General features: G+C 40.4%; 1 protein-coding gene across 3 annotated transcripts in view; it reads right to left on the reverse strand.

Annotated features, from left to right (window-relative positions):
* Window positions 1-27409, reverse strand: part of SGSM2 (small G protein signaling modulator 2) — a 237801-nt gene that overhangs the window by 23018 nt on the left and 187374 nt on the right. Inside the window, exons 7-14 of one of the 3 annotated variants that reach the window (XM_069946266.1) lie at window positions 26528-26662; window positions 23010-23134; window positions 21005-21072; window positions 20340-20503; window positions 17030-17162; window positions 9251-9385; window positions 3136-3289; window positions 163-227 (exon numbers count right to left, since the gene is read on the reverse strand). In XM_069946266.1, coding sequence (XP_069802367.1) covers window positions 163-227; window positions 3136-3289; window positions 9251-9385; window positions 17030-17162; window positions 20340-20503; window positions 21005-21072; window positions 23010-23134; window positions 26528-26662 — 979 coding nt within the window. Of the gene's footprint in view, window positions 1-162; window positions 228-3135; window positions 3290-9250; window positions 9389-17029; window positions 17163-20339; window positions 20504-21004; window positions 21073-23009; window positions 23135-26527; window positions 26663-27409 lie in introns of all 3 variants that reach the window. The other 2 variants (XM_069946265.1, XM_069946267.1) reach the window with 2 other exon arrangements.

Here is a 27409-nt window from a genome sequence, read left to right on the forward strand (position 1 = left end):
TCATCGCATAGTGAGGCAATCTGAAGGAAATGCCTAGGCTATCATTGATGTACTGGATAATACAACATATAGTCCCAAATTCTACAGCGCTTCTATAAAACCAGGTTTATTTTTAATGACAATGGAAATATGTATAAGGAAAAAAAAACATTATTGACTTACATCCATAGAAAGCTCTGGAAACAATCTGTCTTTTCATGTTTTCACACAATAACTTAAGCGGGGTCCTGTGAAACATAAAATAATTTAAATAGAAAAATATCAGCATCATGTATATGCAAGGTGTCTTAAAGCGACTCTGTACCCACAATCTGACCCCCCCCCCCAAACCGCTTGTACCGCCAGATAGCTGCTTTTAATCCAATATCTGTCATGGGGTCTGTTCGGCAGGTGATACAGTTATTGTCCTAAAAAAAAGTTTTATACTGGTAGCCCTGTGCCCATTGGCCATGGTCTAGATTGTGTTTGCATTAGGCTGACACACCCTCTCTGTCCCTCCTCCCTGCCCTCCTCATCATTACGAATGCTCCAGGCAGATTGTCTCCTACTCATCAGCTGTGTAAGCACGGCACATGGGCTGGATCGTTAAGCACCTGTACAATGTTCAGACAGGAGAAAATGTTCTAGGGGCATTACTAATTATGAGGAGGGAGGGGAGGCGAGACAGAGAGGTTGTGCCAGCCTAATGCATACACAATCTAGGCCACAGCCGTTTGACACAGGGCTGCAAGTTTAAAAGTTGTTTTTTAGGACAAAAACTGCATCACCTGTCAAACGGACCCCGGGACAGATCTTGGATTAAAAGCAGCTATCCGAAGGTACAAGCAGTTTGGGGGGACAGATTGTGGGTACAGAGTGGCTTTAAAGGGTAACAGTGAGCTCCAAATCATGCTAAGAGCTGCAGACATGGGTAGACAGCTGGGAGATACAACAAATGACACATTTTAAGTTTAAGGGTATATTCACACTGAGAAAAATCACCTTCACAGAATCCTGCCTGCTTCAGTGTCCCACAGTATGTTTATGGGAGGGCTTGTGCTCATCCGCTCCCGTCGCTCTCCACACAAGGAATTCCGCCGATTTTACTCAGTGAGAAAATACCCTAAGGGTTGTAAATCTGCAGCTCCAACTCCAACTCCACCTGCCCTGCATGATTGATGTAAAAGGCACAGTGGTAGAAGCCAAGCCCTCTGAATATTAAAGGGGAACTCCAGATAAGGAACACTTGTTTTCTATTAAAAGTACATTAAAGGTTATATAGATATGTCTATGTAATGTATTAGATAATGTATTATTATATCTGTGTGGTTCTGCTACACTGGTAGCTGATTGACATCTGGGAAGTGAAGAAAAATGGCCTCAGTGCCAATCCACATTGTCTCCTGCTCCCACTGCTCTCCCCCTTAGGAGACAAATATTCCATGGCTCTGTCTCACATTGTGTGTGTTTGCTGAGATCAGGCTGATGATGCAGACAGGGGGCAGGGCGTGATGTCACAGGCGGCTTGGCTGGATCCCCCAATTCACCATCTCTAACCAGCCCCTTACTACACCTGAGCAGCAAGGAGTGACAGAAGCAGCTGCTGCAACTTCACTGATTGTGTAAAAGCCTGCAGTGAAATTAGGGCTATGTTCACACATGCTGGAGCCTAATTGCATTACTGCAGCGTCTTCACAAAAATGATGCAGTAACACAATTAAATGATGCTAAACAGAACAGAGGATCAGAGCCGACACTGCCAATCCCACCTAGACAAAAAAACAAGGCATAAACACCTTATCTCATGTAAGATAGTATTGGATAAACTCCTTATTTTGGGGCTCAACTTCAAAGATAAAAGATGCTCGATCATAATATGTGCGTGGAGATGAAAAGAAAAAATAAAATAAAATCTGCATTACAGCTAGAGAATACTGTGTGTTGTTTGGGTGGGAACACAATGAAATGATAAAGTACTAAAAAAATAATTCAGTAACACAATAAAATCGCACTGTGTGAACACAGCCTAGATGTTCTGCAACAGCTTTGGGCGGGGAATGGGCAGGGTGGAGGACTGTGATGAACAGCTGAGGGAAAGCATTGCATTCTGGAACCTGAAGTACTGTGTATAACTGCTCAACCAGGAAGTACATCTAGAAAAGACAGAACGAAAACCCCCAAAACAAATGAATTTTGGTAGTTTCGAAACTGGGATAGACAGGTAAGTAATGCTATATGCTTCTGCAGCAGGTTCATTTTTTTTTACCTCTACCTGGACTTCCCCTTTAAAGGGGTTAACCAGCGCTACAAAAACATGGCCACTTTTCCCCCTACTGTTGTCTCCAGTTTAGGTGTGGTTTGCAATTAAGCTCCATTTACTTCAATGGAACTGAGTTTCAAAACCCCACCCAAACTGGAGACAACAGTAAGGGGAAAGTAGCCATGTTTTTGTAGCGCTGGATAACCCCTTTAATGCAGGGCAGAGAGGAGAGGTGGAGGTAGGCGGTGCGTATGCTGCCACTCAGCCTCACCTGTAGGACTCTTCAGCTTACAATTGAAACCGGATTTTTTAACTATTTGCCCATATCTGCAGCAGTAAACATATTCTCCCTATTCTCCCATTCTACCTGCAGAGGAATGGAGAGAGGTAAGAGCTTGTTCACACTTGTGTTGCTTGGCGTCCACTTTTTCCGCTGGTGGAGCCTGCGGGGTCTGGGGGGCCCTTTAGGATCTGGTCCTGTGACAAGGGGGTGGCAGGGCCATTCTGTGGCCCCCCTTCTCTGCTTGCGCACGTTTTGACGGGAATTATGTTCGCTCACCGGCACAGTGATGTTTTTTGGTTAGGGACTCATGTGTATCAGAAGACCTGCACGTGGTACATGAGGCAATATGATTTGGCCAAATTATATACTAACTTCTGATGTTGGTTTTAAATGTAGCTGAACAAGCTTTCGTGTCAGCGAATGTGCAGCCATTTCTGTCTTTTTGGCTTGTGTAAACATAATATAGAACTGAGAGATTCACCCTTTTTTATGGACATAATTGTAGACTGTACTGTATTGTAATATACTGTTGCTTAGTTAAGTTCTAAATTCATAACTGAACTAACTTAACACCCATAAGTATGCAGTATCAGGTACCAAGGAAACAACTCACCTGTCATGGACACAGGTGCAGCAGCTGGAAATATCATATGGAGAACTTCCGGTGGAGCAGGACAGACACGATGATCCCTGACTGGAATACTCATTTAGCTGCCAGGGCAAAAGATTAGCACCGAATCCTTGCATCTCTATCACGTCTCCGGAGTCTGGAGAGGCAAATCAATCAAAAACAGGACGGCATGAATCCAGTACAAAGAATGCTCAGAAACGCTTCAGGTTGTTGAACATGAACCTACATTTAATAATGATGTATCTGTCACCTGTACTTATCACTAACTACAGTACATTATGTCACTAACTAAGCTACATTATGTCATATGTGGCTTTCATAGAGAATATATATTATTTTTCTTTGTGGGGGGGGGGGGGTGAAAATAAAAGGTCCCCATATACTTTAAACCCACCTCTCATCAGTATAAATCTCTTGATACTCCCAAAACAGATGATGCCTGTGGAGATAGGGGTTGGGCGTGATGGAAAATCACTGCCAGACCCCTTTTTTTTCTTGGAGAGATAAGCTGCCGTCAGAGGCCAGAGTTGTCTGGCTGTGGCTTACCCCCCCTACAGAGTGATTACCATGTAGAACATTCTTCTGTATGGGGAGGACAGGAGAAATAATGACAATTATTGATTGTTTATTGCCACCTTCAGAAAATCTGTTTAGAATACTTTTCTTTAATTCATAATGATTGGGGCTTCTGTTAGGAAGACAACCGCCTTCCATATGCCCTGTCAGCATGTCAACAGGGAAGTCTATGGAAATGGCTCCAGTTCTGGCAGACTCAAGTCAACCTTATGTTAAAAGGACAGACATTCATACTTCACAGGTTTCCCAGCAAAATCAGGGGCTGTGCACATGAGATCGGCTAAACCCTCCAATTTGGGCAGGAATAATAGACAGAACCTCTGGACTGATGGCTCATTACATATTCTTGGGGACAGGGATCGGGTATGGTAAATTTTAAGTCCAGTAGAGAGTGAATAGAGTATGCTCCTTGACACGTCTTTCTTTCGGGTGGACCTTTGACCTCCATAGTCATAATTAGTGAGGGTCCCAGCAGTCAGACCTACTCTGTTCAACTGGTCAACTAGTTCTCCTCTACCCTGTGGTTGGGGGTTATTTCATTTTCTAATATAATTGTTATTTTATTACGTTTTTCAAGATTTTAGCTGGTAAACATTGAATGAAAATCCTCTTATTTACAAAGGTTGAAAATAACCCTGATGACATGTAAGATTAAGGCTATGTTTACACCTCCATCATGTCAGATCCACTCATGTACATGAACAGATCCTTAAGAACAGAAGATGATGCATAGATGCCAATAGAACAACCTTCTGTTCACATCTGTTACCATAGACTTCAAGAAAAAAACAAAAAATATGTGTCAGTTTATTCAGTCCTTATTTTTGTGTGTTTTTTCGAAACAGGAAAAAAATGATGTTTTTCCCCCTGATCAAAATATGGAAAGTGAATGGAACAGATGCAACCTAATGCAAATAAGGACCCATTGAAATCAATGGTTAAACATATGTATGTAAGAGCTATAACTTGTGCCCAACTGAGCACCAGCTGGTCAGGGTCCTCTACTAGGTAACACAACTTGATTAAAACTTTTAAGGTGGCTCAGATACAAATATATTAAATTACAATGTAATCATAGTTATTAACCATATGAGAAAACTTATTCCTGAACATGCTTCAATATTAGACTTAACATTAGCTATAAAGGCCTTTCAGCTCTCCCCATGACATAAATTAAGTCACCAACATAAACCAAATGCCCAAATGTTTGAGTTAGGCCATTCATTTCAGCAGGGGAGGAAGCCTTGGTGAGAGGTCTGAATTGCAGACCTTGCTTAAAATAAATGATAAAAAAAATCAGCACATGTGCATGAGGAACATGACAAAGACCAGGGGGGAAAATGTAGGCGGTTCATGCATCACATAAGGGTGCAATGGGAGGAACTGGTAAACAGGCACCAATCATGGGCAGCAAAAGCAATATATAGATGTATATAGAAATCACCCCTTCCCCCTTTGATTCTTAAGCTCTGCCAGTATTATATTAATTTCTTTAATATTATTGTGAATAATAGAAAAAAAAATCTAAGAATTTGGTAACCCTTTAAAAATGAATATTCCCCATTAACATTACATTTTTGTCAGAGGGAAAGGGGTTTTGTGCAGGCAGGCAAAATGAATTCACAGCAATGCAAGAACATGCCAACATTACTAAAAAGAAATATATGAATAAAAACTGCTAAGGAAAGCCAAATTTTAATGAAAAAATGCTCTTCACCTTAATTCTTCAGGGAGGGAGCTGGATGGCCAATATTGTATTGCATTTTATACTATATTAATTAAATGTATAAAAGAAGGAAATGACCCCTCCCACCATCTGCCACAATTGTTTGGATTGAGATATTACCATTAATTGAGATATTTTTCACGGGCCCAAGTAAAAAAAAAAATCATAATAAGGATAAAAAAAAGTAATCACATGGAAAAGCTGAAATTATTTATCTAAATAAAAGATTACAAAATGGAAAATCAGAACCCCACAGAACCTAAAGATCCAGATGAAAGGTACCAGAGTCGTTGAAGAATTATAAGTGAACAGCATCCTCATTATTTTGTTCCATTCATCATTTGTTTGGATAGCTGCAAAATTGGCCACATGCAAAGGTCGAGCATGTTGCAAACACCAGCAGACAAGGGCAAGCAAACCCTGTAACAATAGTGATGTCATTATCGGGAGGCAGGACACAATGTTTGCATCATAAATAATTCCAGTTAATGCCTTCTATTACTCTATACAACAGAAAAGTGTGGTTGTGGATTTGATAAGATCATCCCTGCAAAGGTTTCATCCTTTTCTATGTGTATCCTGGGTACATTTTTCAATTTGAATATAAAATCGGAATAAAAAAAGATACAAAGAGGTTGCATGGGTAGGTTTATTCTGTCTGAATGTGTGTTCCAGCTTTAACATAACAAATTACATCCAACAATTAAAAATTCCTCATACTAGTAAAGCAAAAAAATGCACTCTTTAATCTTTTGTCCCACCTCCCCATTAGCATCTTAAGGCAGCATGTAACTTGATTCTTCAGTAAACTGGCAGTATATCTGATATCAACTGCAAGTAATTTTATAGAAAAATGAAAAATGCACACTTTACAAAAACTGTATTTTTAATGTACTGTAATTTAATGCTTGTGTAGAGTTTGAGCTATGATCCCATAAAAAGAGCAGTTACCCAGGGTCCTCCTATACATTTTATCATGTATATTATCATACAAATGTCCAATTCTAGTTTCCCACAGAAAACCTCAAGGGACAGTGGTGCTGCCTTAGGCTATGTGCACACACACTGTAAAAGACCAGCCATTCCGTGACCTGGCCGGGTCATGGAACGGCCGGGCTCTGAAAAGATCATCCCGGCCGGTACTGCAGTACCGACTGGATGATATTTTCGGCCACAGGGTTCTGATGCGGGCGCATCCGTGTGTGCGCGCATCAGAACTCCCCACAGCACACTAGTGTGCCATGACAGGGTATTATGCGGCCGCTATTCACTGAATTGTATTTTACAGCATTGCAAGCTGTCATGCAGACAAATATGACCATACTATTTATGAGTATTTCGGACAAATGCTAGAGATATACAGTGGGGAAAAGTATTTGATACACTGCCAATTTTGCAAGTTTTCACAACTACAAAGGATGGAGTGCATTTTATTTAGCATTTTTTTTTGCATGAAATAAGTATTTAATAGGAATAGGAAAACAGAACTTACAGGGGTTGGCCACCTTATAGTAAAATTGCTCAGTGTAGAGTATTAGTAACTGTACTCACTGTATATACTGACAGCAGCTCCCTGTGTACCTCATAGAGCTAATATCAGACTCTTATCCTCCAAGCTGGGCTGCCCTGCTCTGTAGTGTTTCTCTCAATAAGATTGCTGACATGGAAGAGTATGTGACCAGGCCCCCTCCCCAAGTGTCCAACACTGAGCCTGTATATGCCTATAGTGGACACTGGGGGCGGGCATGGTCACATGCTTCTCCGTGTCAGCCATTTTATGGACAGTAATAAAACAGAGCAGGGCAGCCCAGCCTGGAGGAAGGGAGTCTAATTTTTGCTCTATGAGGTACACAGGGAGCTGCTGTCAGTATATATATTGAGCACACTTACTAATACTCTACACTGAGCAATTTTACTATAAACCGGGCATCCCCTTTAAAGGAGAAGTCTGGCAAATATTTTTTATCAAAGTATTGTATTGCCCCCCAAAAGTTATACAAACCCCCATATACACCTATTACGGGAAATGCTTATAAAGTGTTTTTTTCCCTGCACTTACTACTGCATCAAGGCTTCACTTCCTGGATAAAATGGTGATGTCCCTTCCTGGATAACATGGTGATGTCACGACCAGACTCCCAGAGCTGTGCGGGCTGTGGCTGCTGGAGAGGATGATGGCAGGGGGACACTGAGGGACACTGGGTACTGGAGGGACACTGAGCATCCCTCTGCCATCATCCTCTTCAGCAGCCACAGCCCTCAGAGCTCTGGGAGTTGGGTCGTGACATCACCATTTTATCCAGGAAGTGACATCACCATGTTATCCAGGAAGTGAAGCCTTGATGCAGTAGCAAGTGCAGGGGGAAAAAAGCACTTTATAAGCATTTCCCGTAATAAGTGTATATTGGTGATTTGTATAACTTTTGGGGGACAATACAATATTTTAATAAAAAAATTTGCCGGACTTCTCCTTTAATATTTGGTACAGAAACTTTTGTTTGCAATTAGAGGTCAGACATTTCCTGTAGTTCTTGGCCAACTTTGCACACACTGTAGCAGGGGTTTTGTTCCACTCATACAGCTCTTCTCCAGATCTTTTAGGTTTCTGGGCTGTTGCTGAGCAACACTGAGTTTCAGTTCCTTTACTCCTTAGTTGCCCTGGCAGTATGTTTTGGGTCATTGTCATGCTGGAAGACCCAGCCACAACCATCTTCAATGCTCTTACTAAGGGAAGTAGGATGTTGGCCAAAATCTTGTGATACATGGCCTCATGCATCTTCCCTTCAATACAGTGCAGTCATCCTGTCCCTTTTGCAAAAAAGCCCCGCAAAGTATGATGTTTCCACCCTCATGCTTCATGGCTGGGACTGTGTTCTTGGCGTTGTTCTCATCCTTTTTCTTCAAAACACAGTAAGTAAGACCAAAAAGTTCTATTTTGGTCTCATCTGACCACATGACCTTTTACCATGCCTCCTCTGGATCATCCAGATGGTCATTGGTGAACTTCAAATGGACCTAGATTCCTTCCTTCGTCCAAAGAATGATCAAGTTTATTCTTTGGACGGAGGGTGGAATCCGCCCGTGCATAGAATGGAGTCTATCACATGGGTGGAGACGCGTGCGCCCGCTGTACTCCGCGAGGGTGCGCAAGCTGAGGTTTACGCGACGGATGTTCCATCTGTATTCCTCAGTGTGCACATACCCTTATACTTTAAAATTCTGAGTCACGTCTTTGGCCATTTTATGAATCTGTGTGCTAAAGTTTCAAAAAAGAGAGCTTACAGGATTTTATACTGGTGTGAACACAGCCTCACAGAATTAAATAATTAAGAGGCTAAAGGGCCTATTATACACACAGATTATTTTACAGATTCTTAAAGCCAAAGCCAGGAATGGATTTGAAAAAAGGAGAAATCTCAGTGTTTCCCTAATGACCTGTTCTCTGCTTTTAGTCTGTTCCTGGCTTTGGCTTCAATAATCGGTCTGAAGTAAAATGTATCTATAATATTGCACAACTTTATGTAGGTAATACTTTAAGTGGGTTATAACTAAATATAAACTGCATGTGATAAGTGACACACCCTTTCGTCCAAAATGTAGAGGAAAAAGAGTTATTAAACTAATGTGTCTGTTAATGTAGTATCATTAGCAGTGCAGAGAAGAGCAGCATGACTGTGCAATGACACATTATGTTCTGTGTGCCCGATAATGCCATCACAATTGTCTTTTGAATGGGAAACATTGCCACTTCATAGCAATATGTGGGGAAGTTTAGGAGGGAAGAAGAATAAAAACCTTTCATCATTTTAGGAGCTGTGAGGTTCCGAGAGGAGATCATGGATAGCATGGCGTGAAGCCTATCTTCTTCTTCCTCGTCATCATCAACAGAGACGGAACGACTGGCTGCTAAGTGGTGGTAGTTAATAGTGACTGCTTTAAAGAAATAATGGTAAGGAAAAAAGTGGGGGGAAAAGAACAGAGCAGAACTTAACAGTCAGCTTAACATGACATATTTCTTTAACCAAAGCTTCGCCATTTTATTATTATTTACTTTGACCACTTGTACTAGCACAGTTACATTACAAGATTGTCTGTTACCCACAGAGTTCACAATTTCTACCTGATGGGAGACCAGGGGTGAAAAGCCTACCACATTGGTGGGACCAATGTGGTAGAAGTTGCTTTTGGAGGATGTTTAGATACCATTCTGTATTCATGGAAGTGTCACCAAAATTTTCTTTTACTGATTAGAGTCAAATACTAAAACTTGTTCTTTTATTCTAATCTGATTCTATTTTCTAACTGCAACTATTGTCTCCTCTACTAGTGTCACATGCCGCTGTAATGCTGTACAGAACACTTTGCAGCACCCTCCTCTTATCACCACAGACACAACAGGAAGTCTCAGCTTAGTTTAAGTCACAGTGGTAAAAATTAAAAATGCAGGATTTCAGAATTATTTTATAATATAGATAAAAAAATAGAAAATTAGAAATAAAAAGTCCAAAATATCTTTAAAAATATGTTTAGGGTGCGTTCACATGTACAGGATCCGCAGCAGATTTGATTTGCTTTGAATCTCCAGCTTCAAATCTACACCATAAAATCCTGTACGTGTGAACACACCTTTACATAGAAACATTATTTAAACAATGACATTTTCTGATGATACCTTCCCTTTAATGAATGGCAACCCCACACATAAATAACCTCATGATGCTGTTTGCATGACAAAGTCCAACCCTGCAATCCAAAATATCGATCCTTCCTTCATGTTTTTCTTGCTGCCATTCCTGACCAAGCTCTGTTCTGGTGTTGAACAGATTTTATGGCTGAATCTGAATGCTTTAGGAGATGGTCCTAACACTAGCTGGATTCTCTTGGGCAATTGAACCTCTAAGCATGAAGTTCTTGATGATCTAATAAATGGCTGATTTAGAGGCAATGGTCTTGCCTGTAATGCCCCTATTCCACAAGTCGTTTGGAGGAGCAAACGAGCGCTATTAGCGCTCGTTTGCTCCTCGTTCCCCGCTCGCTGCCGCCGCTATTCAACATGTTGAAAAACAAGCGACTGCAACGATCAGCCGACATGAACGATGTCGGCTGATCGTTGCACTCTATTCCACGGGACGAATATCGTTCGTAGCGGCCGATATCGGCCGAATACGAACGATATTGCTCCTCTAAACGACCCCTGGAATAGGGCCTTAAATCTCTTTTGATGTGAAGCAATAATGAGTGCACGTTTCCTTTCAGTTATTAAAGGGGTATTTCAACTTTAAACTAACTCTTTCCCCAATCCACATGATAGGGGACATGTAACAGATGGCAGTGGGACCATCCACCATACCCCCTTCCCTTTGCGATCTCCAGTAGTGGTACATTCACTAAGATTTCCAACTATAAGCAGCAAATTCTAGGGCAGTACAAGCTGAGCATATTAATATACACTCATGGGGAAAAAATATCTAAAGTCCTATTTAGTGACTGACAAGCTTACCTATATAAGTCTGCATAGAAATGGCTGAATAGGACCATAAGCTAAAATCTGTATTATACAACAGGCCTTTTTTTACAATTGATTTTTTTTAGGATTTAGATTGTATATACCACATAATATAAAGAGCCTAAATTTATGTGAGACTTGTTTTCAGACCCTCCAACATACTCATTTCTAAATATAATTCTGTTTATATGTACCATATGTATTAACAACCTACAAAGAACATAGCACTGAGGATGGGGTTAATGGCCATGGCTATATGACAAGTTACATTATATCACTACTACAAACTTCCAGACAAGCTTTAATCCTATTTAACGTTGACCTGTGGACTCCTACCCTGGAATACACAACTTTCCGTTCTCGTCAAGATCTTTCCTCTGAGACCTAATAATATTGTAAGATGGCAATGAGCCAGGTCGGCCAGCATCCAACAGCAGAGTCCATGAAAGGGATTTCTCTTCATCCATATGTGACTATGATTATTACTGTAAAACTGTTGGGTTGTATACACAAATTTATAGAATGTTTTTTTTAATTAATTTTATTATAATGCAAAACATATTATGTAGGTCTAAATTCAATATATAATGCATTGTTAGGGATGGCAAACCTTTGGCAAGGATAAAATACTTCTAAAGGGTCAGGCGTCTGCAGGGCAGGAAGGTTCTTTGCTTTGCTGGCGCCATTGGGTGATGTCCATCTTCCAATAACTGTCTCTACCACCAGCTATCTCGGGAACATGACCCACATTTCCTACCTGATATGCTGGTGCCAATTCTCATGTATTACATTGTATGTACCTTTAGCTCTATTTTGTAAGTTCAAAAGCAGCTGATATTTCCCAACATTAAAGCAACAGGCATACAAGATAAAAACCACAGCATGACCTAGAAACTGCGATGCCCTGTGCTGCTTCATATAAATGGTACTTCACGTATGAGATGTGATGATTGACATGAAAAATTCTCACCAGCTGGCATATATGCTGCTGATGCTAGGAGCCATTTTAAATGAGTTATTACTTCGTTCCCTAAAGAGTCACTGTCGTATTTTTTTTTTTTTTGCAGAAATCAATAGTCCAGGCGATTTTAAGAAACTTTGTAATTGGGTTTATTAGCCAAATATGCCATTATGTGCATTTAAAAAGCCTTTTCTTAGGTCCCCCCTCCCTCCTCTTTTCCATCCACTACAAAAAATCAGGAAATTGTGACTTGTTGCATCAGACACAACCCTGTCTGGTCTAGGGAGGGGGGAGGAGGGAGGAGGGAGTTAGCCTCACGTAACAACAGGAACAAATGTGCTGTGTGAACCTCGTTCAAAGTCCCAAGTGTGTCTCTCTCATCAATATGAATATGATGCCGGTGTGCTCTCGGTTCTCCAGGCTACCACAAGCCTGTATGTCCACGTATATGTAAATCAGTAGTATACCGGTGCACTATACTTGGTTGCTGATATAACACTTCATTAATAGTTTCTTATTGAAGGAAATTAATTGACTCACGTTTAGTCGTTCGTTTTCTTACTTTATTTTCTGATACTTTTCGCATGCTGATATGCAGTGGTAGCTCAGGGCGCTTTCAGGTGTACATTGAACGGAGTGGGCGCGCCTTACTGCCGTGACGCGACGTTTTGGGGTCGCCCCCTTACTCATGCGTACTGGCTAGCAGGACGTGCTCCTCTTTATTCACTATGGCCCGGCCCCTTACGTGTCGTAATGCTGAAGTGAATACATATCATTAATATTACAACAAGCATATAGCAAATTAATTTTAAACATCTCCAGATACTTTACTCAGCAAGCCAAGCCTAAGATGTAAAAAGTAAGCTGGGAGTAGACCTAATATGTTACAAGAAAGATTTAAAACTACAAATCTCATTCAGTCCTTGTGGTTCAAGACTATTGAGAGTTCTAATCCAATAGCATTCTCTCTGCAACAGCTTTTTTCTAACCTCTGCCTGTGTGCCAATGATATTTATTTGCTCTAATATCACCCATTTTAACTCATACACATGGTGCCCCATTTGTTTGAAATGTCAGGCCACTGTTTCACCATATGTCTTTTCTTCTTTTATGTCTTTTTTTGCATATTTTCTTATTAAAGCCCTATGCTCATTTAGTCTCACCTTGATTTGTCTACTGGATTGGCCTACATAACACTTTCCACACGGGCACGGGCGATAGTAAACAAAAACAGCATAATAAGGATATAATGATACAGAAATTTACACAAAGAGGATACAGTCGCAAACACATTCAACAGACACAGCAGGAAGAACGTCGAGAGAGACAGAAAAGTGGTGAAAAACGTATATTTGTCACTAAATATGATTGCCATACAAATCTCATTAAAAGAACTGTCAACAAATATTGGGGTTTATTACAGAAGGACCCCAAATTTGGGATACTGTTTAAAGAATTGCCTGTATTTGCATTAAAGAAAGGTAGATCCATAGCCAATCACATCGTGAGGGGTGACATTGGGAACAGACAAATTAGTAAACAGAGGTTTCTACGGACAAGGAAGAAAGGCACATTTGCATGTTTAAATTGCTAGAATTGTTCGGCAATTATGAAAGGGGAAATTCTACCCTACGAAGGGATATGAGATACCACATAAAGGTAACTACACATGCAATAGCGATAACGTCATATACATATGTTGAAGGGCCGTGTGGAAAGTGTTATGTAGGCCAAACCAGTAGACAAATCAAGGTGAGACTAAATGAACATAGGGCTTTAATAAGAAAATATGCAAAAAAAGACATAAAAGAAGAAGAAAAGACATGGTGAAACAACGGTGGCCTGACATTTCAAACAAATGGGACACCATGTGTATGAGTTAAAATGGGTGATATTAGAGCAAATAAGTATCATTGGCACACAGGCAGAGGTTAGAAAAAAGCTGTTGCAGAGAGAATGCTATTGGATTAGAACTCTCAATAGTCTTGAACCACAAGGACTGAATGAGATTTGTAGTTTTAAATCTTTCTTGTAACATATAAGGTCTACTCCAAGCTTACTTTTTACATCTTAGGCTTGGCTTGCTGAGTAAAGTATCTGGAGATGTTTAAAATGAATTTGCTATATGCTTGTTGTAATATTAATCATATGTATTCACTTTAGCATGACGACACGTAAGGGGCCGGGCCATAGTGAATAAAGAGGAGCACGTCCTGCTAGCCAGTACGCATGAGTAAGGGGGCGACCCCGAAACGTCGCGTCACGGCAGTAAGGCACGCCCACTCCGTTCAATGTACACCTGAAAGCGCCCTAAGCTACCACTGCATATCAGCATGCGAAAAGTATCAGAAAATAAAGTAAGAAAACGAACGACTAAACGTGAGTCAATTAATTTCCTTCAATAAGAAACTATTAATGAAGTGTTATATCAGCAACCAAGTATAGTGCACCGGTATACTACTGATTTACATATAGGAGGAAGTTAGCCTACAGCAGAAAGCAGATAACAGAGGATTACAGGCACAGAGCTGGGTGACAGCTGTAATCAGAGCTCAGAGAGGTCAGTGGTGGCTGTCAGAGGAGATAAAGGGTGAGGTATTTGTAGATTAACTCTTTGTTGTCCTGTTTTGGTCTTTTATTTAGCTCTCTCCATAAGAGAACAATGAAGACAGGGGGAGAGCTTCAAACTGCTTTTTCGGCTAATAAACCCAAAGTTTACAAAGTTTCTTAAAGGGGTAGTGCGGCGGTAAAGAATTATTGACAGAATAACACACATTACAAAGTTATACAACTTTGTAATGTATGTTATGTCTGTGAATGGCCCCCTTCCCCGTGTCCCACCACCCCCACCCGTGTACCTGGAAGTGTGGTGCGCTATACATACCTGTCACGTGCTGACTCGTCTCCGATCTTCAGTCTGTGATGTCGTCTTCGGACGGCTGGGCCGAATCCCTCCGAGCGTCCTGAGTGCCGGCCGCCCTCTTCAGCGTCATCAGATGCTCAGCCGCGATTGGCTGAGCACAGTTATGCTCAGCCAATCGCGGCTGAGCAGCCGATGACGCTGAAGAGGGAGGCCGGCACTCAGGACGCTCAGAGGGATTCGGCCCGGCCGTCTGAAGATGACATCGCAGACTGAAGATCGGAGACGAGTCGGCACGTGACAGGTATGTATAGCGCACCACACTTCCGGGTACACGTGCGGGGTTGGTGGGACACGGGGAAGGGGGCCATTCACAGACATAACATACATTGCAAAGTTGTATAACTTTGTAATGTGTGTTATTCTGTCAATAATTCTTTACCGCCGCACTACCCCTTTAAAATCGCCTGGACTATTGATTTCTGCAAAAAAAATTTCACGACAGTGACACTTTAAAGGAACTCTGTCATCTCTGAAACCCCCTGGACCATCATAATATGTAAATCATTCAGAGACATTGACTGAAAATCTGTAACTTTTATCTTTCTGCTTACTCGCATTCCCCTGCTATAAGCCCACAAATGCAGGAGTGGCTGAGCTAAAAAGTCCTTTTAAGCATCAGTGTGTAGAGGGATGTATTTGCTACATGGTTATATGTGGCCATTTTGTGATAATGTATTAGATTTGTATTGTGAGGAATAGAGTTACGCAAACTATGAGCACACCCAGGTTTGTCCGAATGCGAGCGCGCGGCATTCGATTAGCAGTGCCTGCTAAAGTTGGATGAGTCCTGGAAAACTCACAACCATAGGACAGGGTGTGTCCATGTTTTCCCAGACTGCCTAGGACTGCATCCAACTTCTTCAGCCACAGGTAACCAATGGCCAAAAGATCAGACTTGAGCATGCCCGAGTTGTGCTCATCTCAACAATGTACTTCTCATTTTCTGTCGGGAGATAAGGCATGTATCCTAGGAAATCGCTGTAGCCATTTATACAGAATAAACACCAGCATCACACATCTATATTTCTTGACATCTCTCCTGTGTACTTTACACCCATGAACTGTGTCGCTTTGTATTGCCAGTAAATGGGAGCTGTGGTGAAAGATGACATGCTCATTACTGCCTGAGATTATTCCTGGAAATGCCTTACTAAGAATGGATTGGAAAAATCCTTAGACACTATAAACATAGTGGGAAGACTTACTGTACTGCATTAATAAGGTTATTGAAAACTTGTCTGCACCGGATTATGCGGCTGCTGGGAGATTACACTTGGAAATTGAATCAATTAGAGTTTGGTATATCGCTTTACAAGGAACGTTTTGTTTCTTCTCAATGCATGAACAAGGCAGATATTACTAAATTATTCATGGTACCGTTAAAGTAAGTAACAGAAATTTGTGATTCCACCTATTATTTTTATTTATTTACTTACTTTATTTATTTATCATAAGAAACTTATATTAACTTTAGGGGTATTCCAATATGGATATTTAGCTGCTTATTAGCTGCTGTATGTGCTGCAATTTTTCCCCCCAGTCTGACATGTCCAGAGCAGTATCAAATCCCCATAGAAGACAGTTCCTGAATGGAAAGAAAACACCACTTCCTGCAGCACATGCTGCAGCTGATAAGTACAGGAATGCTTCAGATTTTTAGATAGAAGTCATTTACAAATCTGTATAACTTTCCGACAGCAGTGTATTTAAAAACAAATTTTTTTATCCAGGGTATGCCTTTAAAGGCATATCCATATCCAAAGGCATATCCACTTATTCTGAGATCTATAGCCCCCTGGCCTCCTTCAACCTGCTTGCAGCTGCTAGAGGTCTGAAGACAGCTGAACAGGCTGTTTTACACAAGTGTCATACAGTAAGTCCTATAGATTAATAGTAGTTAATAGTAGTTGCGTAGATATTCTGTTTGTGCAATTCCTATTAACATCTACGGGAGTTAAGTATCCCTAGATCTCTGGATAAGTGCAAGAGGTAGGACCCATGTCTATTGGATGTATATAGCATATCCTGTGGATAAACCATAACTGGCCAGATGGAAATACCCCTTTAAGCAAATAATTAAATTTACGTCATCATCTACAGTTATATTATATGATCTCAGTAGCAGTATTACACGTCACTAAACTATACATGTGGATGTATAAATAGAGTAACAGATTCACTTACTATTATCATGCTTGTGTCCCGGATATATGATTCTAAAGACGTAATCTGTGGTAACTTCTTCAACTATGTTGTCTTCAAAGTCTACGGACTTGTTAGAGCTATTTCTTTTTCTTAGTTTTGGAAATACTTTCCCCTAGAAATACAGTCAAAACAATCAGTTTACAGACACTGCAATAATACTCCTAAAATAAAATAAAAAACTCTAACTATATTTGAAAGTCTAAAATAGAACGTATTGCCTCTCCTGTGATCCCTCTTTTACTAAATACTTGTATTCCCTATGAAAGAACAATTTTTGATTTTTTTTTTTATAGCTCTTTATTGTGTCTTTCCCTTAACCATTCTTCCATTGAATTTATGACTAAATAGCCAACAAGGTGTTACCAGTTGGGGACGTGTTCCTATAAAGTCTAATGGTGCATTTACACAGAGAGATTTATCTGACAGATTTTGGAAGCCAAAGCTAGGAATGGATTTGAAAAGAGGATAAATCTCAGTCTTTCCTTTATGACCTGGTCCCTGTTTATAGTCTGTTCCTGGCTTTGGCTTCCAAAATCTGTCAGATAAATCTTTCTGTGTAAACGCACCATAATACTATCCAATTAAAAGGGACATTGTCAGACAGTGTAGGGACACGCCCTCCCAGCTGGCAACACCCAGTTGGCTATTTAGTCATACATTTCTGGTAGAAATAACAAAAGAAAGACACAATACAATGCTATAACAAAAGATGTTCCAGAATTGTCATTTCATGGGGAATACTTATATTAGCCAAAACAGTCAATTCAGACAATCCACAGGTTTTTCCACGAAGAGGTGTTGGCCCTGCCTCTGAAGTATAAAGGAGAGAAGGCCAAGCAAGCAGTGCTGAAGATCAAAATACCCCTTGAGGGACTGTTCACCTGTTCACATGCTGCGAGTTTTGCAGTGCAATCTGCTACAATGTTCAGACCTCCTGACCAAGGGTGTACCGAAACGGCGTTGGGGTGTTCCTGTGGGTAAGGGAGCCGCACGTATCTAACTGCCAACTTGGGGCATTTATTACCATTGTGGTTTCTATCTGAGGCGACTGCTAGTGAATATTAAGCACTATTTGCACTTTATAGTTTACCTTCAGCACCTCAGATTATTTAACCCTGTATGAACTATGTCAATTTTCTGATTTTTCTTACATGTTTTGCCTTTGTTATGTCTGTCTATTGCACATTGCACTATTGCACTTTGTAATACACGCTACTAACTGGCCAAAACATGTTTTAGTCTTTTTCCAACTATTTCATGCATGAACCGTGTGGCTTCCCCTTTCCTTTTCTTTGTATTGTTGGTCCTTTGTAGTCCTCCTCCTTGTATGTTCATATTATGTAATTGAGTTCTTTAAATGGTGTCTGTTTATAACATTTGCTTCAAATAAACTTTATTAATGATTAATTTATCTGTAGTGGGCTCAAATATCTCTTCTATGTGAAGGAAGTTATTCTTTGGTGGTATATATGCAATAGATTATGGTTTTGAGCATTTATTGGGTGTCCCTTGTAGACTAAAGAATGTTTTTGTTTTTGGCAAAGGGTCGTTTTTGGTTTTACTTAATGTTCAGAACAATAACAGTCTATGGCCCTAAAAATCCGCTGTGAGAATCCAGGGCCTTAGACTGTAATTGTACTGAGCATACCAGTGGATTTGACTGCAAAACTCGCAGTGTAAAATCTGCACCCTCAGGTTATGTTCACACACAGTTAAAATGACAGTTGCGCCAAATGTTCTTTATAGGTGAAAGATCTGGACTGCAGGCTGGCCATTTCAGTACCTGGATCCTTCTTCAATGTAGCCATGATGTTGTAATTGCTGCAGAATGTGGTCTGCCATTATCTTGTTGAAAAATGCAGGGTCTTCCCTGAAAGAGATGACGTCTAGATGGGAGCATATGTTGTTCTAGAACCTTAACATAGCTCTCTGCATTAATGGTGCCTTTCCAGACATGCAATCTGCCCATGCCACAAGCACTCAAGCAGCCCCATACAATCAGTGATGCAGGTTTCTGAATGGAGCGTTGATAACAACTTGGGTTGTCCTTGTCCTCTCTGGTCCGGATGATATGGCGTCCCACTGTTCCATAAAGAACTTCAAATCATGACTCATCTGACCAAAGAACAGTTTTCCCTTTTGCCACACTCCATTTTAAATTACCTCTGGCCCAGTGCAAACGGCTGAACTTGTGGCGCTTGCTTAGAAATGGCTTCCTCTTTGCTTCCTCCTGTTTGAGGTGCAGTGACTTTTAAGGGCCCGTAGATCACAAGCATCCAGTAGAGTTTTACGGCCTTGACCCTTACTCACAACGATTGTTCCAGATTCTCTGAATCTTTCGATGATGTTATGTATGGTTGATGATGATTACTTGAAATTTTTTTGCTATTTTTCGCTGGGTAACACCATCCTGGTATTGCTGCACTATCTTTCTGGGCAACTATGGTGGGATTGGTGATCCTCTTACCATCTTGGCTTCAGAGAGACACTGACACTCTGAGGAGCTCTTTTTATAACCAAATGTTGTCAATTTACCTAATTAGTGTTGATTGGTCTTCCAGCTGTCCTTATATGCTCAAAGTAATTTTTGCTACTTGTCCCAACTTTTTTGGGATTTGTAGACACTGTGAAATTTTTAAACAACATATTTTTCACTTAAAATGATACATTCTCTCAGTTTAAACTTTTGATTTGTGATTTGTCTTCTATGCTGAATAAAATATTAGATGTTGGCACCTCCACATCATTGCATTCACTTTTTATTTACAATTTGTTTAGTGTCCCAACTTTTCTGGAATTAAGGTTGTAGTTGTGCCTGGCATACATGCTCAGTAAATTCCTCATATCCCATTGCATTTAGTTAGAATAACATAAACAGCAGAGAGCACTGTATCAGACTGGAAATACATCATTTCCCATAGCAACTGATAAGTACTGGAAGACTTAAATCTGTATTATTGTCTGGTACCAGTAATTTAAAAAACATTTTTTTCTATGCACTTCAATGTGTGGAAATTGGCGATAGTTTGGGGGACACAACTTCTGTCAGAAGCATGGACATAAATATAGATAAGTTCTAAATCCTAAGTTCTAAATATACATAAGCAAATCCTTAAGTGATAAGTTAAATAAATATGAATTTTGGTTCAACATGTTAATAGGTTCCACAGTCAGTAGAAATCATGTCATCTAAAATGTCAGATTAAACATCATTTTGCCAAAAAGTATAAAAAAAGAAGGAAAGAAAAAGATTACATTAAAAAGAATTTTACAAAACTCTGAAACCTACCTTACCCCTCTGGGACCATAGGGGAGGCTCTAACTGTCCTCTTGGTAGAAGACCATTTTCAAGACAGGAAAGGAAAGCAAGAAGATGACCACCAGGAGGAAAGTGCAGTGGAGGTCTCTGAATACCATCTTGGCTGACAAGAACAAGGACCCCTCTACTTTCAGCTGTATATGAAATAAATTCAAATAAAAAAAGAAGTGTAAACCGACAACTGTAAAAAGTGAATGAACTATGTGTATGCTAACTCAGAGTATTCCTGCAGTGTCATCTGTTACATTCCAGCTCAGTGCATCCATACATTTTATTATAGGAAGTGTAGGTTGCAGTAGGAAAGCCACATCAGAACGGAAGTAGATATGAAGATGGCAGACATCCAATGTAACTAAATCAACTAAAATAGATATACACAAAATATACATGAGGACCTCTACATTAGTCTTTAAAATTTGCCTAAGCTGCACTATATCAGCAAAATATGAAATATACAAGGAGTTCTTCTTTACTGCAAAAACATTTTTTTTTTATTAAACATAAGATGATAAAAACTTCCAATACAAAATAATTAGTTATACATTGTAAGGACCTAAGATGATATAGGTTAAAGTAGCTGGGCTTTTGTCTAGTCACATGTGATGCTTATGCCAAAGTGTGATGCTTATACTTACGCTGCTGGTGACAGTGGATACAGACTATCTGACTTATTGGCACTATCAGGGCATAGTCCCAGAATACACTGCAGGAAGAAGAAAAGAACAAAGATGTTGAAGCATTAACGTTCAAAGAATTTGCTACATATTAAGACGTATTTGCAGTTTTAGATTAAACAACTATATTTTATTATAACCTAATAGGAGAAATAATGAATGATTGGATCACGGACAGGTATAGTACTAAACCTGTTAAATTTAGTAGATGCTAAAAATCATACCAATGCTGGACTGGCAAAAAATCTTACTAAGCTCAGATTAGCAGGGATGTCAGAGATTCCGCCCCGACATATTTACTTAGCGGATCCAACAGCTGATAAATCAGTTCTAAGGAGGCATTCGCACGTTCTGCTGTGTCAGTACATTAGCGTGAAGATTTAAACAGCTTTGGAGCTTCCATTATGAATGATGATGCCGGGAATCTGCAGCATTCGAGTTAATGAGGCATGGCACTTTTTAGATAAACGATGAATAGGAGAAATCCTGGAAGCATTCCTAATGACGAGGAGGGTGGGGAGGAATAAAGGAGAGGCGTTGCTGGCCTAGGGCACAGATGTTCTAGGCCACGCCTAATTGATAGCTGTTAGGTCAGGGAGACACATGTTACAGTTTCCATATCTGTCTGTGCTTCCAGAACGTAGAACAATGCTTTTATTACGTAGTTATGGACTCAGCCTCCATATGTCAATCATGCAGGGAGGGGAGAAAGGAGACATTGCAGCTTGCAGCAAATCAGGAGCTTGGGAAAGCCTCTTTGACTTCTTGTACCAGAAAATAAAAGTATTTTGGAGGAAAAGCTTAATATACTGAAGGTACCATGTGTCTCCTTGGCCGATCAGCTATATAACAGTGTCAGCAGTCTGGAACATTAAAAACACATCTAAGTATAGATGTAAATTTAGATTTGGATGTCATGATGTTAATTAATCTCAGACCATATGGATGTTTTTATAGGACACACGCTTTCACGTGTTCCCATCCACTTATAATGCATAGTTTGCAACAAATAAGTGTAAGGGAGTTTTGTGGTCTCTATATGGTAATTTATGTTCTTGATTAAATTACATCCAGGAGTTGTTCAGTTGTAAAAAAAACAATGAAAACGCAATCTGTATAAATGATGTTGAGGCAGCAATTAATCAGGATGCTAAAAGGACAAAGTCATTAGATTAGGAGTGTTCTGCCCTCGGTGCTTTCAGCTATAAGGCTTCCCTAACCCAATTTACAAAAGGAAAATGTCACGTTAATACTTTATCTCGCTGCCACATTGATTAGAAATTAAGTAAAGGTTCTCTGTCTCTAAGGAACCTGCACAGCACCCAAGAGTTACCTGTTTTAGCCGCTATCTTTGTACTCTATGTTCCTGGAGTCTGTATAGTCTAAACACTCTAATGCCACATGGGGTCTCTGTATGGTACTATATTATGGTGGTATTCTCCCCAAAAAGATACAGAGACATACAAAGTTACAACAGGGGTGTATCTCTATACCATCTTTATCACCTCAAGCACAGAAAAATATTACCACCAATTCTACCAGTACCACTAATTCAACTGGTACTCATAGCATGGGAACTAAGCAGTTGATGTTCATTCCACCCAAATTGATAATCATAGATATAAAATGGTCTATATTTTAATTGTTGCTATGGGCCCTATTACACAGGACGACTATTGGCTAAACAGGCTAATATCAACCTGTATAGTAGAGTCAATATGAAAAAACAAGAATGTATTACTCTGCAATTAAGGATTAATTTAAAGAAATAAACTGTATACACTTTAAATCACCATTGTAATATGTGAAATCATACAAAAGGTTGGGTTCCAGACTCATAAATAGAACATTTTGTACAGATAGAAGATTACAAAAATTATTGTAATTTTGTTTTTATAAGAAAGGGGTGTGAGAGATATAAAACTGAGTGACAGAGGAGGCCATAAAGAACAGATCAGAACATCACCTCTTTTCAAGTTCTGAGTCTCCTAGTGTTCCATTTAACAACTGGTTTGGCGTCCACTTTAATGTTAAGTTTTCACCGCTCTGGTGCAGGGACAGATATCCAGGAATAGCTTCCATATCTTCTTTCTAAAAAGAGATGTCATATGTTAAACATAGAAAACCACTGCAGTCATATACTCTACATGACTAGACAGTGACTAGGAGCAGACATACCACATGTGCAAGTTTCTCAACAGACATCACACTTCTACCTTAAAAGAGAAGTCCGTTGAATATTTTTATTAAAGTATTGTATTGCCAGCCTAAAGTTATACAAATCACCAATATACACTTATTACGGGAAATGCACATAAAGTGCTTGTTTCCCTGCACTTACTACTGCATCAAGGCTTCACTTCCTGGATAAAATGGTGATGTCACTTCCTGGATAACATGGTGATGTCACTTCCTGGATAACATGGTGATGTCACAACCCAACTCCCAGAGCTGTGCAGGCTGTGGCTGCTGGAGAGGATGATGACAGAGGGATGCTCAGTGTCCCTCCAGTGCCCTGTGTCCCTCAGTGTCCCCCTGCCATCATCCTCTCCAGCAGCCACAGCCCGCACAGCTCTGGGAGTCGGGTCATGACATCGCCATGTTATCCAGAAAGTGAAGCCTTGATGCAGTAGTAAGTGCAGGGAAAAAAGCACTTTAAGGGGCAATACAATACTTTAATAGAAATTTTCGCGGGACTTCTCCTTTAATGTAGTGTGAAGCCAGCCTTACATAAAAAGTCAGAATTTATGAAAAGACTGACATTTTTCCATGTAAAAAAAGGGAAGATAGCCTTAAAATGTGGATGTGTCTGGTGTGTGTGTGTTGCCTCTGGGCTGCCGTGTGGTGTTGCAGCAGCTGCGACAGGTCCCTTGCTAGGTGGTAGAGTGTGACTACACTACAATGGTGGTTGGTCAGTGATGTATAGCTCAGCCTAATGGTATAGTGTCATGACACCAGTGCTGAATCAGCACACAGGTATAGAACACACATGCTTTTAGTTTTTGAGGCTGGCTTATCCTTTCTCCAATGGTCAGTGACCTGCCAGGTTGTGATGGGTCGCTTAGGCGCTTATCACGTTATTTTGGAGTGGATCTATGACCCATCTGGACTGTCGGTACCGTCACCCACAGAAAGGGGAGATAATCTAAGGACAATGTAACTGATGTGTAGGTGCTAGTACCATAACCACGGAGTCCTGGTAAAATAAAAAAATCTTCCTTTACTGACGAATATGTTGGCATACAAGTAGACAATCACTTTGGACTTGACTGAACTAGATCTGCACCAAGAACTGTAGAGGTAGTGAACAGAGAGTAGCAGTTCTGACTTGGTTGCACGCTAAGATAAATAGAGTGAGTTCGGAGGACTGGAAAGGAATGGGTTGTAAGAGTTCAGAGTAGTGGAGAGGAGTTTGTCTTGAGAGTACCAACCCAATGTAGTACTGTGCTCTGCCGAAACTTTAGAAGGAGTAGAAGAAATTTTTTAAATAAGAAGAATACTTGTGTTCCCATGTTGCGACCTTTGTCGCTATAACCACCTGTTGCCCTACAGTGTTGCGTGACACCTTGAGCAAGGTGTCCAAGGTTACCTGGTTTTACCTGCGCTGCTTTGCTCTATCCGGATCAGTTCCTCTAGCTTGTAGGATACTGTCCTGCACTGTGTTTAAGTTGTTCACGGCGTGGGCTGGGGTGTTCCCTGACTTGTCCTCTCTGTTGGTGTTTAGCACTGCATTAGAGGTAGAAGTATTGCTTTAAAAAAAGAAAAAGTTACGTCTGTCCACTAACACTCTCCAGACTAAAGTACACTAGACTGGTTAAGTGTGGGTGTACACTTCCTCTCCCCATGTGGCAACTTCCTACAGGGTGTGCAACAGCTCCTGTGAGTAGTGGAGAAAATTGTGCAAGAAGAAAGAAAGATAGAGATAGGTTGAAGAGAAGAGCAGCTCTAATTGGTGTGCAGATCATGTGGTACAGAAATAACAGTAACCCATTAGTAACTACAGCTGTGAAACTTCTACATGACTTCATGACAACTTCACTTTGAGTTACAGGCTTTTGCAAGGGGTGTTCAGAATAGCAACACCCGTGGTGGGACACCACATGCGTATGGCATGGTAACTGTCAGCATCCCTTATGTCCAGTCTTGCAATATATACCACTTACATAGTGCCTTTTCCTAGTGTGAACCCACCCTTAGGGGTTGCTCATTTCTAGCCATGTCTACAATCATCAGCTGATTGTTACGCTAGTGAGGGAGGGCCATGGCAGAGCCTCTCAGAACATTTTCCCTGGAGTGCAGTATATTTAGTTTTGTCCAGTGTCCTGGACTTTCTTTGTCCTCTGTGGTTGTAGCACCTTCTTTGGCATCATTGCTACCTGATTGAAGGAGGCCCCCTTGGCAGGAAGAGTGTGATCTATTTAAAGGACAACTCCGGTGAATCACCTATCTGTCCCTCTTCCTTTTCTTTTTTCCCCTCAACCATCCATCAGGAAGTGAAATAAACTCATTCTTACTTAATGACTATTGACTCCAGGCTTTTTTGTGGCAGCTATTTTGTGACAATGACATCATCAAGAGGGAAACTGGACTAAGCCCTGTTAGGCCAGCCTCCCTTTGTCAGATGGTTCAGGTTGCTCATCTATGATTGGCCATCTAACAGTTCTACAGAGTCAGTTAGACATCAAAGAAGACAAAGTGCATCATGGGAAACCCCAAACCAGGAAGTGAAGAAAAAATGAAGACACCAACTGGAGCTTCAGTTCAGGGTTTTTTTTAATCAGCGCCGGGGTTGTCTTTTAACCCTCAGCTGATGTGATTGCTGGGCAGACTTTGTGGCATAATAAGAGGAGCAGCACTGGGGGGACCATGTTCTATGAATATTAATCAATTGTTTTTATTTAACATATATTGGTTAATAGTCTTAATTTATGTATTTTTATTTATCCAATGTCACTCTTAAAGGAGAACTCCAGCCATAAACCTAAATACAGTGCGGGCAGGGGGTTGCGGAAACATAATAATGAATGTATACTCACCTACCCCTGTCCTCCCGCATCTATGCGTCACAAGATTGCTCTCACCCATATTTGCTCCATATTTAGGTCCACTTAAAACTAATTTAACATCACAATCAGTAAAGCCTATAGGGGAGAATTATCAAACATTGTGTAAAGTGAAACTGGCTCAGTTGCCCCTAGCGACCAATCAGATTCCACCTTTCATTCCTCGCAGACTCTTTGGAAAATGAAAGGTGGAATCTTGTTGCTTGGGGCAACTGAGCCAGTTTCACTTTACACCATGTTTGATAAATCTTCTCCATTATGTCTCTATGTTAATGGTAAATGGGTACAGTGGTAAGAAGTTTTCTGTACAGCCATAGGTGTTTCACTGTTAATAAGTCAGAAAATACTGTTCTTGCACATGTTGCACACTGATGTCCGCCCCTGACAATGATATTTTGAAAAAAATTAAATATGCACATACTGGTTGGACCAGGACATTATTTTTCCCATAGAGAAGATGTATCCTGGAGTTTTGGTGAAGTGACTCGACATATTCCCTAGCTGATGCTGCAAACTTATCTTCTGACATACTTCCACTGGAATGGCGCTTTTTGATCTGGTAAATAACAAAAGACAAAGAATCAATACAGTTTTTATCTCAATGGGGGAAAAACTGTGAAAAATAATAGCGGTGAAATTGCATATGTAAACAGGATTGTAGAATGTAATACTAGACGTTATATTTACTAAATTTTACAGGTTTTGTTGACTTCTTTGTAATGTTTAAAGGCTACAGCTGACCCCTCTGATTTGTATTTTTTGAATGCCCCTTTTTTCTCATTTATAGCCCTTCTAACCTCGGTTGTAAGCCATGTGGGATTGGATTTTAACGGTTTATATTTGTTACCCATAGGAATATATTTGGCAGTACAGTTATTTACTGATCTACAAATCTTTTCATCACTGGTAAGCAAATCCTAAAAAGTTATTACTAAATACTGCTTCACTCAATTGGCTGGAATAGAGGCAGATTCCATGTGGATTCAGCCTCAAAAGCCACTTAAAATGGATTTTGAATCCAAGCCCCATTGATTTCAATGTGAAATCACAAGAATTTTTCACTCATCAATTTCTCTGGAAATTTTACTCATCCATTTTTCCAGTGTGAACATGTAATCAATACATTGTTAGGGTACGTTCAGACTGGCTGTCCTGCTGCAGCCAGTGTGTGGTTAAGCAGATTGTCACTAAGCGGGGTACACACTGAAGGGCATTGGGGGAGAGTGGAGGGGGAAGAATGACTTCTTTGTTGTTTCTTACTGTAACGGCAGCACAATATCTTTTGAAAATCTGCATTGCTTCG

This window comes from Dendropsophus ebraccatus, chromosome 11, assembly GCF_027789765.1.
Source record: "Dendropsophus ebraccatus isolate aDenEbr1 chromosome 11, aDenEbr1.pat, whole genome shotgun sequence".
Lineage (NCBI taxonomy): Eukaryota > Metazoa > Chordata > Amphibia > Anura > Hylidae > Dendropsophus > Dendropsophus ebraccatus.